We start from the raw sequence: 16,186 nt of genomic DNA on the forward strand, positions 1-16,186 counted from the left end.
CGTGTATATCGTTTTGGATTTTGGAAGAGTGTCACGTCAATGTAATATGGATATTTTCTTTTTGTTTAATATTTTTATTCAATTTGCATTCAGATTGAATGTATCGTTGTTTTGCGAAATAAAAATTGTTGGAATTCGAAACGATTTTTTTTTTTTTTTAACGGGGCAATATAAACACGATACGATAGAATATGAGGTAATACATCTGAAGAGAAAGGTCAGCGTTTTCTTTTAAAGAAAAGGCTATGAGAAGGAGGTGCAAATTAAGCTTTTTCAACCGCACATTGCACTTCCGTATCATGAATCAACAATAAGCTAAACGTTCCATTAACACGTGTCATCGACACGAAGCTCCGACTGTGTATTTGCATCGGCATGGTATTTAATTAGAGGATGAATGATCTATGAACGCTCACGTGCATCTTTTTTTGTCTCCAATTTTTTATTGATGTTCGTATTATTCGTATTGCTTATTTCATGTATAAGCGTTTTCAATCTTGATATCTTATTATCTTTATATTTTTATCTTTTATCATATGATGAGTACGAGATAAAATTATTGAATAGATTATCTTTTTCGTGAATTATTTAAAAGGGAACCAATATTGTTCATTTTTCTAGGAATTTTTACAAAAATTCTTGAAATCGATAGAATATATTAACAATTGATTAAATTTCAGTTTTCAAAATAAAAATGTATAATATATATTTATAGGATTGATTAATAAAAAAATACTTGAAACAAATCTTTTCTATGAGTAATAAATTATTATGAAATTATCGTTTATTATATTTGTTTTATCGAGAATAGAAATTGTATATATAATAAACAGATTCCAAAGAAAAGTGCACGTATACAATTACAATTTGGTTGATATTTGATGAATATTAAAAAATTATTAAACGTAAAGCAAGAATACATTTTATATTTTCACAATTGCCATTATTGTGGCTGTATAATTTTTAAAATTAAAAAAGTATATCGTCATCTTCAATTGTATCATTTGCAATTCAACAATTTATTTTAGAAAATATTACAAATACCTTTTCCATTCCATTCTTCCAAGCGTTCATAATTACAATTTGATCATCCATTATAATTATACCGAACTCCACCAACTAATTGATAACATCCTTACTTTATCCCCTCCAAGGTAATCCAACGCTCCATTTTCTAAACAAGATAGAATATAATTATCGAATAAATGAGAGACCACGTTGTGACGTGACATAACACGAGTTTAAACCCCGCTTCGAGAACGCTTATTTTGATTAATCACCCTGTCAGAAGCTTAGACACCCCAGAGGAAGGAATCCTCTCCGATCTCTGACCACCTAACTCCCCGGGTTGCCGCCTGTTCCCCCTATCGTTTTCTCCATCTACGTCAACAAGGTTGACGATCCTTGAGAGAAAAGATTATTAAGCGTGGCCGTGTTACGTGGACCTTCGGTAAATGGCCGCGATACGTGCAGCAAGGTGCAGTGACCGCAGATAGAAACACGTGGACTGTGCGTCGATGGCGAGGGATCGGTGTGGAAGGGAAGGAAAAGAAGGAAAGGGGTAGGGAGAGGAGTTTGGAAGGGCTGATGATTTCACGTGAAAGCAGTCATCGTATACGTGACGAAATAAACGTTGCCACTTATGAAATGCGCGCGTGACGCATTTCGTTTGATAGTTTCGTCGAAAGGAACGGTATTTCGGGGCAAGTTTCGCTGGCTAGTCGGTTTTTGCCGCGTACGTTTTGGAAATTGTACGTTTGTTATGCGTTATGCTTGTGCACGAGGAAGTATAATGTATAATAAAATTTTTCGAAGTTGGCAACAGAGGGACGGGACAAGTATCGATAACACCGTTGGTTTTGATAATAAACGACCGATGTCTTATCTCTAATATATAATTTGATTGAAATGTTTATTTTTCGACGCGTACGTAGTTCATTCTAATCTGACTGAAGGAAGAATATATGTTTATATAAACTTTAATAAACTTTTTTTTTAATTAAGAGTCTAGGTAGTTAAAACGTTTTCATGGGAATAAAATGAAAATAAACAAAGGATTTGCTGTATTTGGAAAAGGTATATGGAATGTATCAAGAAGACTGTAGTAGAATATTTTATGAATATTTAGATGAAACGTCCGTAAAATTGACGTATGAGTATTGTTACAATTTATACAGGTAGATTTATTTAAACGTAGAGCTCAACCTGAGATCGTTTAGCCCACTTTGCACATCTAAATTTACTGGTAACCTCTACAGACGTAATTATAACTTTACACATGCGTCTCTTATTTTAGAAACGTTTCAGCATGGAACAGCTGGATAATCATTTTCGATTCTTGTGTTCTTATTCTGAAAATGGCTGGAACCACTGTTCCGTTAATTGCGATTATTTTATAGCTTTGCTATTAAAAAAGCTCCAACTCTACTTAAATTAGGGCTAAAGAAATTGTCAGCTTAAAAAGAGAATTTTAAAATTATATTTTTCCAAAAGTGCTTCGACTGTTTTGAAATTTAGAAAAAGGAAGGATTAATCAAAATTAAAAGAGAAAAAAATTAACGAAAGGGGAAAAGATTAAAGGAGCATTTATGAATTTTTGGAATTCAATCAAATTTCGAAAACACAATAGCACTCAAAAATGAAAAGAGGGAAAAAAAAGCTAAGGGAACATTGTATCTTTCAATTTCAAAAACATAAAGACAATTCAAGAATAGGAAAAGAGAAAAAAAAAATATTTCATTTTCGAATTTTTAAACTTCAATTAAACCTCAAAAATTCGTTCGAAGATAAAAAAAAGAAAAAGGATTAAGAGAAGATCAAGATGCATCTTCAAATTTCTAAACTTCTTAACTTAAAAAGTTAAACTTAAACACTCTGGAAAAATAAAAAAAAAAAAGAAAAATGAAATTTCAAATAGGTAACAAAATAAGAAATTGGAAAAAAGAAAAAAGGATTAAGAAAAAAATTGTACACTTACAAATTTCGAAGAACGGGGCACGAAGCGTGCTCAGCCCGAGGGCAGAGTTTCCGTTTTCTCGTCTCCCTTCTCGCCGGTATCCTTTTTCTCCTAATCACGTGGCTTCTAGTGACGTAACAGCAAGGTCTTACGGTATCTCCTGGAACGGGCCTACATTACGTGAGTATCCCTACACGCGACCCGCACGTACGTACTTACTTGTATACCTGCGTAGAAGATCCGCTACACGTTGTTCGACTCGAACCAGCCAAGAATTCCTCTTCTCCCTCCCCTCTCTCTCTCTCTTTCTCCCGCCTTATCCCACTCCTTCCCTCCCCCTCGATCCGTGTTTCGCTTCGCGCGGCTCATTGAAGCGGTATACTAAAAACGATTAACGGTTCAAATCCCGATTCTCTCCCTCAATCTTCGATCGTTATTTCAATGCATGCCTGTGATTGTTCCTTAATTGTATGCAACGTTCTCGATACCTTGCCTCGATGCTGACTCGTCGCGTCTCATTCAAACCGGGAGAGAAGGGGGAGGAGGAAGGGGGGAGGGGGATCGTTGAACGATGACTAACCGTTTCCTCCCGTGATTGCTTCTCGTGTACGAATAAATTAGTAGCCGGGCTCGGCGTAATGAGAAAATCTTGGGCGAACAAAGGATTTGTAAAAGGATGCCTCGAAGCGTACCTCGTATGGTGTGTACTTATCGGATACAGTTTAAATTCCTTCCTTGGAACCAGGCGTTGGAAAATTCAATTCTTCGCTTTAACTGGAACGTATAACGTAGCTTATAAGTAGGTAGGAAGTTTATCTTTTCGTGAACATCAAAGTTCTCTCCTTTCGATTCGATACCCCTCTCTTTGCTAATAAATTTCCCAAATTTTTGTTCACCTTGATACCCGAAAGGTCAAACGTATCAATCGCACGATTCCTCCTTAGTTATTTTTCTCGAAAGCATCGATTCATCGTATCCTAAAAATAATATCCCATTCTATTTCTAAAAATTTTCTTCACCCAATCGCAAAATACGAGATGAAAACGTTTCCAGCAACGTTGCTCGATTGATGATTAAATCGCGACCAACGTCAACACGTTCAATCTTCACGATACTTCAGGATACTCTCTTTGATCATCTCATCTCGGATCAACGGTTTCGCGTTTCAATGCTACACAATCCAATCCAAAGATCGTGTGTGAATTAAAGTTTCCCTCGGTTCCCTCGACCTCGAGAGGAGGCACACCTCCTCGTCATCGCTCGATCATCGCCGGGGTCAACGAGGCGGCCGTTTTCCCTTGTTTCCCCGATCGGTATGCGCGGGTGCCCGATACCGACAGGTGAGCATCAACAGACGTATATACACGTATATATACGTTGTATATACGTATGTAAGATACAGTTAGGAGTACCGTTCTGAAAATGCAGCGGCTCGTGTCGGGCCCCGAGGAGAGCGAGGAGAGTGTTCGGAGAGACGGTTAGGGCCCCTCGCCTGCCGAGCGGCGCTTTAACTCAAACGGACACGGGCGGCGAGAGGCGGGGATCCAGTCGAAAGGTGTATAACGGTAGCGATAAATTCAATGGCGCGGAGAGACGATGAAACACGGAACACGAGTGTCGTTGCACGCGCGTTTACGTGCAAATAATTATAACCGGTGATGTATTGAAGGCCCCTTGGCTTGTTTCGAAATTGTCACGGAGGGGCCCCGTTCGATTCGAAATTCCTTCGATTGAGTTTCATCGAGAATGAAGATAAGTATTTGGGAACGAAATGACGAAAACAAGGATCGTTTTGTCTCGTCGTGTGATGTAACGAGCTGTTTAAATTTGTAAATGTAATTTTAGCCAAGTAAATTTAACCAAGCATGTAAAATATATAAATAATCTGTATGCTAATTAATCTTTTATTTTTAAATTATTAATTGAGTTCAAATTTAAATCAATAACATTTTGTGAAAAGATTAAGTTGAATGCATATGCAATGATTTATATGTTATTGTTTGACGAAGAAAGATAAGAAAGATCTCCGATTTTTCTTAATTTTTTTTATTTGTAACAGTGCAACTTCGGTTTCTACGAAAACCTAGGAAATAAATTGAGTTAATCTGTTATTTGTTGATTATTATTAATATATGTCGATAATTAATTGACTTTGCTTGATAATTTCATTGGAAGTTGAATTGTTTATGCACGAATTCTCATATTGGTTAAAAATTTCCGTGTTGGATTCGAAAATAGGATTTCTGTCAAAATGTCAAAAATATCGACCTAAATCGAACGAAAAAACGAGGGAGAAAAAAAGAAATCACCGAAGCCAAATATATATTATCGTATAATCAGCCTCACCTTAAAGGGACACGATTCTTCCTCTATCGACAATCCTTTCCTTCTCATCTTTTCCTTTTTTCGATCTTCATCTCATCCCCATACAACTTCCAAAATATTATTTTCCCACTCAAAGGACATAAAAGATCCGGCGAAAATTGCCCCGACCTACCATGAATGATTAAGAATTAAATAAACATATAAGATTAAGAATATAACCCTATCTGTTCGTTGGAACGGTCTATCTGACCGAGGAATACAGGCTGGTAACGGATCGAACGAATATACTAGCCAGAGCGCGCAGTGGTGGCGCGTGCGCGTATCATCCCTGAATCGCGTTGAACCAATGAAACTCAACCTCTTCCACTGGCCTCGGGGGATAGAACATTTCGATATATATTTCGGGTAATTTCCGTCCGCCGCGATGTGATCCCATAAAATCGATCGTGGAACACCGGGATGAGAAACGGGTGCGAGAGGGAAAAACGGGTGTCCAGCAAGTGACCGAGGATCGTGTCCGTTGTCCAGGGTATGTTGACGAGAGGGCACGATCATCAGCTACGAGGGAAAACTGTGCGTGGATCAGTGTTACCCGGGCGGGGTGGTGGTGGTGGTGGTGGTGGTGGTGGTGGTAGTAAACGGTGGCTCAACACTGGCCGCCATCTGCTGACGGTCGCTTTAAGCTCGAGCCACTGGTTCCCCGTGAAGTGCATAGCCGAAACGAGACGTTCGGCTCCGAAACGGCACAAGCACGAGCTTATTTTCGAAGGAATCGAGGGTGATCCCGTCCGTGACACTGTCGACGCGCGAACTTGCCGCGACGCGTGTTCCCGTACGTGTGTTGTTTCCGTGGTATCGTTGTGTGCTTCTTCCAGAATCGTATCAACGTATGAACGAGCGTTCAGGATGACGGAGACGACAATGACGTAAAGCCCACGAGGCCAAGTTGAGTGGAGAGATCCTGGTGGCGGCTCGACTCGTTTCCTCATCGTTCCAACATCATCATCCTCGCGGCCAAAATCTGTCCTGGGGCGAGATCTTCGACACGCTTCTCGTATCTTGAAAATCATGGGACTCGATCGCCAATCTTGATACCTTGGATCCGGACAAGGAATGATTGGACGATGATGGATCGAGGGAATATTATTCGAACGTACGGTTATGATTTTAACCAGTGATCAGTCGTGGAAATATTGAAGGGAAAAGCTAAGCTTGCTCGACGATTGAACTCTCGTTTCGGATTTGACACAACACAGATCTTATTTCGTGTCACCGTTTATTTTTTCTTCTCTTTTCTTTTCCCCTCTTCCCCAAAGACACCGAAATTGAAACTGAGAACGTGATATCGTTGATTCAACGTGACGATAATTCGTTTCGTGGGGCGTTGAGTGTGTCCGATGAAGGAAACCGATCGAAGGGTGGACAATCGGGACGAGGCGAAATGTGAAGGAACGGGAAACGCGGGTATCGAATTGTTTCGCTGCGTTGCACGACGTCGTGTTGAACGACGAGGCTGGTTGTTAACGGAATATCGACCGAAGACCGTAGCTACCGAATTAGTCGTGGCGAAGGTCGCGCATAAACGCGTGCAACCTCGTTCCTTGAGATTTGGATCACCCACCTCAAACAGTTCGATCTGTCTGTCCAATCTGTCCAACGATCTGTCATCAAATGTTGTATACATACAAACAATTACAAGCAAGCGGAACCCTCGCCAAATCGATCGACCAGCTATCGATAACACGGAATAACCAGTTCTGATCAATCGTGCAAAGTGTTTTTTCTATTTTTGTTTCTTTTATTTCTAAAAACTTGTGATTCAATTGTGTCTTGTATATACATGTATATATACATGTGTATATAAATATATATATATATATATATATATCCCTTTTTCCAGTGACGCATATATAATACGTTTTAAACGAGACTAAGAAGAAAAAAAGAAAAAAAAAAAAAAAGAAACTGACCTACAGACTCGTTCGTATGGGTCGATAATTAGTGTATCCAGATTAACGGGGCAGAGACATTGAAACTGAAAGTGCGAACTGGATGAAACTCCCTCGAAGAACAGTTCTCTGAACGAGACCTACTGACCTATCGACTGAGTGCCCCACCTCTCCCACCACCTCGCCGCGCATTTTTCTTTTCCATTTTCCTCTTCTGTTTCCTTTTTTTTCTTCTCTTTTTCTTTTATTTTCTTTCTCCCCTTTTTCCAACTCTTCGAACCAACTTACACCGTTTCGAAATTGCCGATACCAATTTCGAGTCGAAACAGGGAAATCGTCGTCGATCGGAGGACACCGACCGAGGTGGAGGAAGTGAAGTATTAGAAGGCAGGAGGGCGACGTGGCTGCGCGTACGAACGAGCGCGGGTGAATCGAAGAGAGTCGTTCTTTGAACGAGACCCACTGACCTATCGACTCGTCGCTCCACTCCTACCCTCCCCCTCCCTGCCCGTTTTTCTTTCCACGCCACCCTTGTTTCAGCTTTTCTACCGCCCTGCGTTTGTTGGCGTGCCGCGTCGGCCAATTCGTAATTCCATTTCGTGTCTTACCCCTGACAGGGGTAACGTTCGAGAGGGTCGATATTATATATATATATATATATACATACATAATATATATATATATACATACATACGTATATAATATAAACACACGCGTATATAAAGCGACAAACGAGTGCCTAAAAATATAATATTTTCAATTCGGTACTTCTGACTGATCGTAACTAATCGTAATTATTTAGAGAAACTCTCTCTAATTCCTTTTCATCTCTATTTTCAATTCTGTTTCCCTCTGTTTGGAAATTTTTTTACTTTCATTCGTTTTTCTTATTGTATAATAATAATAAGCTGTGTTATATATATATATATGTATTAATCTCGATTTTTTTTTCTTATTTTCTTCTAGTTTCGATTAAGCAAAATCGATTGAGGGTATCGATGATGATACAAGGTGAAGAGTGCCTAAAAATTTTATGCCTTTCTCGACTGATTATCTAATTGATTATACCGACACGCGATTATTTCGTACGTGAAATCGTTACTGCAATCCCGTTCTTCGCAAATTTTTATCTCATAACCCAATTATTTCCACTTTCCTTCCCCTCCCGTCTTATCGCGAAAGAGATCGTGAAACGGTCGAACTCTTCCTCATCGGAAAGTAACGAAGGTCGACAACGCTACCGCGATCGATACGATAAACAGTGCCTCGAGATTATTTCTCCTCTCTCGACTGATCGACGAAGAAACATATACATCGTTACCTCGTAAGCTTCCCTGATTTTTCGCCGTTTTTTCGCTTGGGCGTGTCCTATATATTTTCATCCGTTCCCTTTCGTTTTCAAAAGGGGACAAAGCAACACTCGAAAAAAGAAAAAGTGATCGAAAAAATATATATATATATATATATTCGACGATATTTCGAAGAAGAAGAAGAAAAGGAAGAAGAAAGGAACTCTTCTCTCCATCGTTCCATTCGAAATTTTGATCAAAACATTCCTTATCTCGAGATCCGAAAATCGAAGATCGAAAATCGTTAATTAACGGTCGAAATTTTTATCCAAAGACGTATCTCGACGTTATAACTCGAAGAGGTACTAAAAATCGATCGACGATGGTCTCTCCATGCCTTGCATCCTCGATGCATCGGCAACGGTCTCGCCATTGATTCGATCTCGCGAGCGGGAGTCAACCGTTCACCAACCTAATCGTCGAACTTTTACCGGGTCGACATCACGATCGATCGGATCACACGGTGCACACACGGAGTTGGCGGCCCTTGACAGTGCATCTTTAATCTCGTTCGCGGAAGAGATGGCATCCGGATCGCGATTCGAAGCCGTGCCAACGTCCACCGACGTGAAACGGAATTACGTGGCAACCTTCGAGGAATTTTCTCTTTGTAAGAGCGCGACGTGCTGGTTCAGGCCGTTGACAATAGTCTGATCGTAAAACGTGTGGGGTGGCGCGATAAGAGAGAGAGAGAGAGAGAGAGAGAGGGAAAGTGATCGGCAATAAGAAGGAATCAAAAGCGAAGGAATAAGAAACAAGCCAACCAAGATCGAGCGTATCCATGAAGAGGATAAACGAAAATAATAAAAGACATTTCCCGTGTAAAACGAGAAATATTATATCTCGAGATATATGAGAAATAGGAGAAAAAGAAAGAAGAAGAAGAAGAAGAAAAAAGAAGAGAGAGAGAGAGAGAAGAACATTGTGTGATCGAACGGTGTGAAAAAATTCGTTAATCGAGCAGAAAGAGGCGGTGTGCGCAGGTACGCGAGGCAGGGACAACAATTTTTCTACCTGCGGACCGATATCGAAAACGTGTCTGATCCGATTCGTCCGACATCTACTCGCCTCGTCGCGTCGAATCGTCGAGCCTCGGAGCGGAAACGGGGCAAAGTGTGACGACCGATCGCGTTCGAATCGCGTTTTTCATTTCCCCGAGCGGTGGAAAAAATGTCGCGGTTGTCGTTCATGGAGATTTGAAAAAAGAGGAAGAAGAAGAAGAAAAAAAAAAAAAAAAAGGAAAAAAAGAGACACGGTACCGTGAAATTGAAAAGGGGAGAAAGAGATAAAGAGAAAAAAAGAAAAGAAAAATGGCGGAAAGCGCGGCGAGCCCGGGTACCGTGCAGGTGGCCGCGAATAGCCCGCAGCAACAGCAGCAACAGTCGCAACAACAGCAACAAACGCAACAGAATCAACAACCGCCGGATATAAGCAGCTCGCAGTTGGCGTCTCCACCGATCACGGGCACAGGTACGAATAGGAAACGATCGAGATCATCCGGTAGGGATTATATTTAAGATATATGGGCATCTCTAATTAGATTCGCTTTCCACCGAATTTCAATCAATTTTTTTTGATTATCGATCGATATAATGCTCGTTTTTCGCATCTTTTTTTATTATTCTCTCTCTCTCTTTTTTGCTTTATTTACGCATTTTCAATTACGTGCAAATCGGCACGATGGCGTGGAAAACCGAGTATTATACCGACGTTCATTTTTTTAATCGAAAAATCTCTAATGGAATATGGCGATTTAAATGCTTATTCTTGTCGGATTACGATACGTGAAACATCATCGAAAAAGAAGGGAGCAGGATTGGCGATTTTTGGCAAATTTAACGAACGCAGCGAGTCAAAGATTATATCTCATCTCTGATTTATCTCAACTTGACCTTGGTCGATTTTTTTTTTTTTTCGTAAAGATATAGGATGCAACTTTATTGCTCGTGAGCATCGTTGAATTCGTCCTGATATGCGCGATAAAAATGGACCAATAAAAAAAAAAAAATCTATAATCTTCTCTACTGAAACTACTTTGACATGAAAAAAACTGTTTACCATCTCGATAGTTGTCGGATCATAAAAAAAAAAAAAAAAAGAAAATAANAAAAAAGAAAAGAAAAAAAAAGAAAAAAAAAGTTCAATAGAAGTTTTCTCTTCCTCGTTATCGCAAGTGTCAAGATCGTATTTTAATGATATTAAACACTTATTATGATGTATAAGCGAAAGTTTGGGATACTCTCGACATAACGATATCTGTATCGAGGGACCATTACGTGGCGCATAGCCAGCTGAAACGGATCAATGTCGGATGCGTAATGTTTCCCAGGGAATTCCTGCGATATCGCGTCACGTTTTAATTAACGAAATTAATTCCGATCTGGTCGAATGATCGCGGAGTAATTGATACCGGGGGTGAAGTGGGGGTGAGGCAGTTTCTCGTTCCGGTTACGTAAAATTTCAAATGGAAGAAATTCAATTTCGCAAATTCGCAATTAATTATGCTCGGAAATTACACGATCATAAGGTGTTGTTTAACCGATGGATAGATAGATTTTTGTTGCTGAATCATTTTTAAATTGAAAAAATGATACAACGGATTGATGGAAAGTTTTCATTCGGATATTTCGAACATTCAAACGTTGCTCAAATCTGTTGTGCGGTATTTTCTCTGTTAAACAAATAAAAAGAAAAGAAAAGAAGATTTTTGGAAAGATATATGAGAGATATATTCTTAACATTGTAAGTAATCAAATTTGAATTAAATTAATTGGCTAAAAATACATTAAATTATATAAATTAAGATAATATTCATTATCATATACATACATATGTATATATATATATGTTCATAAATATTAATTATTAATTTAGAAGATAATTATGCATATTAAAAGGAACGATTAACTTATTATATTTTTATATTGTGTAAAATTAACATAATCAAAATGTTTCTCTTTAAATGATAGCGAATCCATTAATTAGATAGGAATACAACTTACTCAATTTTTTATATTTTAATGCAAATCACGAGTAGAGCAGTTTTGAAAACGTGTGAAAAGAAATATCTTTCAAATTGGTATCTTTTATCTAATAAAAAATAAAAAACGATACAAATCTGTCTCTACCCTTACTCTCAATCTCTACGAAATCGATCCATTAGAATCCATTATAGTATTCTCTATGAATCAAAGCTTCAAAATTCAAAAAAAAAGAAAAATTTCTCTCTAATTAGTTAGCCTCTAATTCTTTCTAACAATTTCACGACAGAGACCTCTCTTTCAACGAATAAGAAAAAAGGAAAAAAACGACACAAATCTGCTCTTATTCTCAATCCTCAATCCGAAATGGATCACAAGGGTCCACGTGTAAATACTTACGTATAAATCAAAGCGACGAGGAGGATATAGACGGTTGTTCGCGTCGTTCGCGTAATGAAGGGCCATTACTCGTCGCGAGTTTGTATACACCGAGAGGGCCGATATGCCGCCGCTTTTCGTGCACGCTTCTCATCCCACGGCGGGTATACAGAGAAAGGGGAAGAAGGAGCGGTGCACGGAGGAGGGAAGGAGAGAGCGCGAGAGTCGCGTTAGCGGATCTGTCGGTCGAGTAACGGAACGCTTTCGAGTACCGCTAGCACCGGCTCTGACGCGGTTACCGGACACCGTTACCTCGGTTGATCCGCGAGTATACCCACCACGTGCTGTCTCACCGTTCTCTTTGAAGCACGCGGCGCGCTCGACTGGAAGGGAAACGGTTTGCGCCGCGAATTCGTCGAACCGTGGAAAAATTGCGATCCCCAAGGCGCGTACACCGAGGAGGATGCGAGATGGATTTATGCGAGGGTTACCGTGTTGACTGTTTCTTCTTGAAATACGTGTATACGTGTGCACGCGTAGCGACTTCTTATCCCGCGAACCGGCCAGTTCCGTTTACATTAGCGCTTGATTCATTGTTACGGGTTGTGGGTAACCGCCGTTGTATCGCGTAGTATCGCGGCCGATGCGTGGCTCGGTTTTTACGCTTTGCGTTTACATCGGGCAACGGTGAATCGGAGGGAGAATTATGGGGAGAATATTCCGCGGATATTTCCGTTTTCGGAAATTTAAATTTCGACTTTGAGGAATTTATATTGTTGCGTTTAGCATTGGATTTGTTTTTTTTTTAATCTAAATGAGAATTATGAATTATCTCTTGTTTCATCTTTGAAGAAGGATGCACTATTTTGAAAGCACTGTTATTCGTTTCATAAAAAAGGATAAGTTAGAAAAGTATTCTAGATTATAGAATGGAGCTTTCAAATTTAATGATATGATTCGAGATTAATATCTTATTCTCTCGACAGAAGCCAAGAATATAATTCTATTTTATAAAATGTATATAATTAAAGAAGAATACGTATTATTTTTTTAAAAAACTATACTAAAAACAAACGAACATTCGAATCAATATACAAAAGCATCGTATCAACCGATTCTCTCGAACCAATCTTAAATCCACCAATCTTATAAATAATCAGCCATTGTTTATCCGCCAGTCAACCCAATCGCTGACACGAAATATTACTTAACAGTACTCTCTGGTAGCGCTTTGACGGTCCTATGTTATCGTAATACACCTCTCTTTCCACGGCTCACACATCGAAACCCGGGTTTGGGAAGATAATGGAACCGGTTGGCGGCGATGGGTGCTAGAACCACAGTTAACCGATTCTTCAGCCGCTTGTTATTACGATATTATCCGAGCCATGCATTCAAGCTTTCGCGCGTTAAAAGCGCCGTTTTAATCGCCTTCCACCGACTAACTGCTTGTCGTCATGCACGCGTATTACGCGTAACGGAAAAAGGAAGCCTTGGAGTGCGCAGTTGTTGGCGCGAGGGCGCTCATCTCTCGGCTACTTGCGCGTTTCTCGCGTCGGGTCTAGAGGTTAGGAGGCCAGACGGTTCGCGGGCTCCGTGTCCGGTATCATGAGAAACTTTACGAGCCAATATTTGTCGTAATATTCGCCGTTCGTTAACCATTCATGGGCGTACAGGGGCGTATCGCTCGTAATATTTGCTCAACGCCGAATCCACGCGAGCAAGCCTTGTTAGCGGTTTGTACCGTTGTATTAACGACCTACCGCTCGTTGATTTTTACAAGCGCGCATTCCATCCTTGTGTGCCATTCGTTACGGCTTTCGAGGATTCGAGTCATACATGTAATATCAATTTTTTTGCAGTTTTAATTATTTTCGTTTTATCGTTCCTCGTGATATATATTTTTTTATATATATATATTTTTTATATATATTTTTTTTTGTTCGTTTTTGAAGGAAAACAACGGAGGGGAAAATTTTTTCGAGGGTAATATTTTTTCGGAGGCGTTTCCGTGAAAAATGTTATTTTTTTTCTTTCTTTTCAAATTCGAACGCGGAATTATTTTTATCCGTTGTTTCGCAAGTTGAAGCGCGATATTTACTATTTCTTTCTTTTTTTCTTTCTTTCTTTTCTGGGATCGGGAATGTTTTATTTTTCGTTGCCACAGGGTCAACGATTTGCTTGTTCGTCGTTTAACGGAATTAATAATTAATTCTTGTGAAATTATCTAAAGTGTCTCGCGTTTAATTATCACAGATTGGCTGTCGGTTATGTAAGAAAGGTGATTTCGTTTCAGGTAATGAATCATTTCACCTGGATTGACGTAGGTTAAGGTTTCTCCTGTGTTTTCTTTATCTTTATTGTGCGCTGCTTTCTACGCTGGCCTACCTGTAAATGCATCATGCTCAAATCGCCAAATACATCTCTCTGATCTACGGGTTACGAGGTCAGGTATTTTGCTATTTATCCCATGTGTTCCGTATATATTATTGATATACGATAATCGAGCAGTTGGCGTTTCTTTTTTTGTATTCTGGAGATTCTGTTTTTAGGAATTCAATTCGATATTTAATTATAAAACTATATTAATGGCCCATTGCATGTGAAATGATTGATTGTATAATCGTGTAAATTTATTTGGATACAAGTAGAAAGAAAATAATGTAGTAATAGATATTGTTATCTTTGAAATGATGCTTAAGAAACTCGATTTAATTTGAAATAGATAAAGTTTTTCGATAAAACTATACTAGTACTGAAAAATGAATCATATTGTTTGCAATGGTGAATAAATTTCATACCAGCATAATTATTTATACATTTCACACTACGTTTTAAATATTCCCTATGCCAAAAGAAAGGGAATATTTGATTCTGTTGTTTTCAAGCATTAAAATCCATGTGGTTCCAAAGGTCGAATTAACATCAATTTGTATGATTTAGCGCGATTAACGCTCAGTCGATAAATAGTCCCGCGGATTGTTTCAAAATGGAGGGACGAAGATGGATTTTACAAAGATTCACTTATTTTTATCGTGGAAAAGAATTTTTGCAGGATGAAGATACTGTGTAAATAAAATACCAAAGGGAACGAATTTCTTTTCATTATCCTTTTGAACAAAATGCGCAAAAATAATATCTTCCGTCATTTCTATAAATAATAGAAACAAATTTAGATATTATATTATTAATTTATTCAATTTTACAATAATTAATTCCTTTTTATACACACAGTTTTTACATATAGTCAGTTTTCAAAAAGAAATTACACGTATTGTATGAAAAACCTGATTTTAATGAAAATTTTTGTATATTCAGAATATAATGGATTATGTGTAGACCAATTTATTTTTTGTTCTTCAAATTTTTACCATTTTACACATTTTACACAATTTCAATTGGAAATATTTTTTATAATGGAATAATAGAATGTTAAATTTTAATATTTTGCTTTATCTTGCATTATATTTAAAAAAGAAAAATAATACTAAAACTTTAAATTTTGCCTGGAAATGATTAATAAAAATATATTGATTTATATATAATTATGGTTATATATATAATTATATGTAATTATGGTCCATTTTAATAACACGATTTATTAGTTAAATTCTCTTTTGGTGCACGAATATTTTTGCGACTCGGTATTAAAATTAAAATCGGAATCTAAATTAAATTTTTTCATTTAAGAATATTTACTTTATCGAATCGCGTCACGAGTTGTGATCCAACGTCACGAGGCGAGGAATTAAATATTCATGGAGCAGAGTTTTACATTTCTAAAATAGAAAAACCAAATTGTTATACTGATTGATGTTGTCGATTCGGGATTACATTACGAGATTACATCACGCATCCATGTGCACATTCCAACTTTAAGGGAGACTTGAAAACAACGTGTCCATCGTATTAATCACACACAAGTACATCTGCTGAGGGTCTGAGGATTACGAGGTCAGACATTTTGCCATTAATTGCTTGTATCCGCACACGTAACGAATTATCCACACGTATGAATGTGTATTCTACCGATGTTCGTTTATCGTTTCCTGACATCTATTATACACGGCGTTATAATATCATATGATAAAAATTAATAACAACGCGCATACTGTGATCGTGTAACACTCATCCAGTGAATTTTTGTTGGAAGCCCCTCGATCCTATCCCCTTTCTTTCGTCGATTCAATTAATTTCAGACAGATATCAGGTACACAAGGTTCTACGAAGGATAAATTATCTTCATTG

General features: G+C 38.3%; 1 protein-coding gene and 1 long non-coding RNA gene across 3 annotated transcripts in view; one reads left to right on the top strand and one right to left on the bottom strand.

The window, feature by feature from the left end:
- Positions 1-898: 898 nt before the first annotated feature.
- LOC122720810 lies at positions 899-3,742 on the bottom strand. Of its 2 annotated transcripts, none has more exons than XR_006347821.1 (3): positions 3,176-3,742; positions 2,978-3,116; positions 899-1,174 (listed from the first exon to the last, which is right to left on the bottom strand). It is a non-coding gene; the product is annotated as an uncharacterized LOC122720810 (long non-coding RNA). The 2 variants fall into 2 exon arrangements; XR_006347820.1 differs by having other exon boundaries at positions 2,978-3,127.
- A 5,018-nt stretch (positions 3,743-8,760) lies between these two features.
- Positions 8,761-16,186, top strand: part of LOC122720809 (probable nuclear hormone receptor HR3) — a 105,313-nt gene continuing 97,887 nt past the window's right edge. The window contains exon 1 of the mRNA XM_043947800.1: positions 8,761-10,049. Coding sequence (XP_043803735.1) covers positions 9,890-10,049 — 160 coding nt within the window. The 5' untranslated portion in view covers positions 8,761-9,889. The remainder of the gene's footprint in view (positions 10,050-16,186) is intronic.

Source organism: Apis laboriosa, unplaced genomic scaffold (assembly GCF_014066325.1).
Source record: "Apis laboriosa isolate Shangri-la unplaced genomic scaffold, ASM1406632v1 scaffold1321_cov151, whole genome shotgun sequence".
NCBI lineage: Eukaryota > Metazoa > Arthropoda > Insecta > Hymenoptera > Apidae > Apis > Apis laboriosa.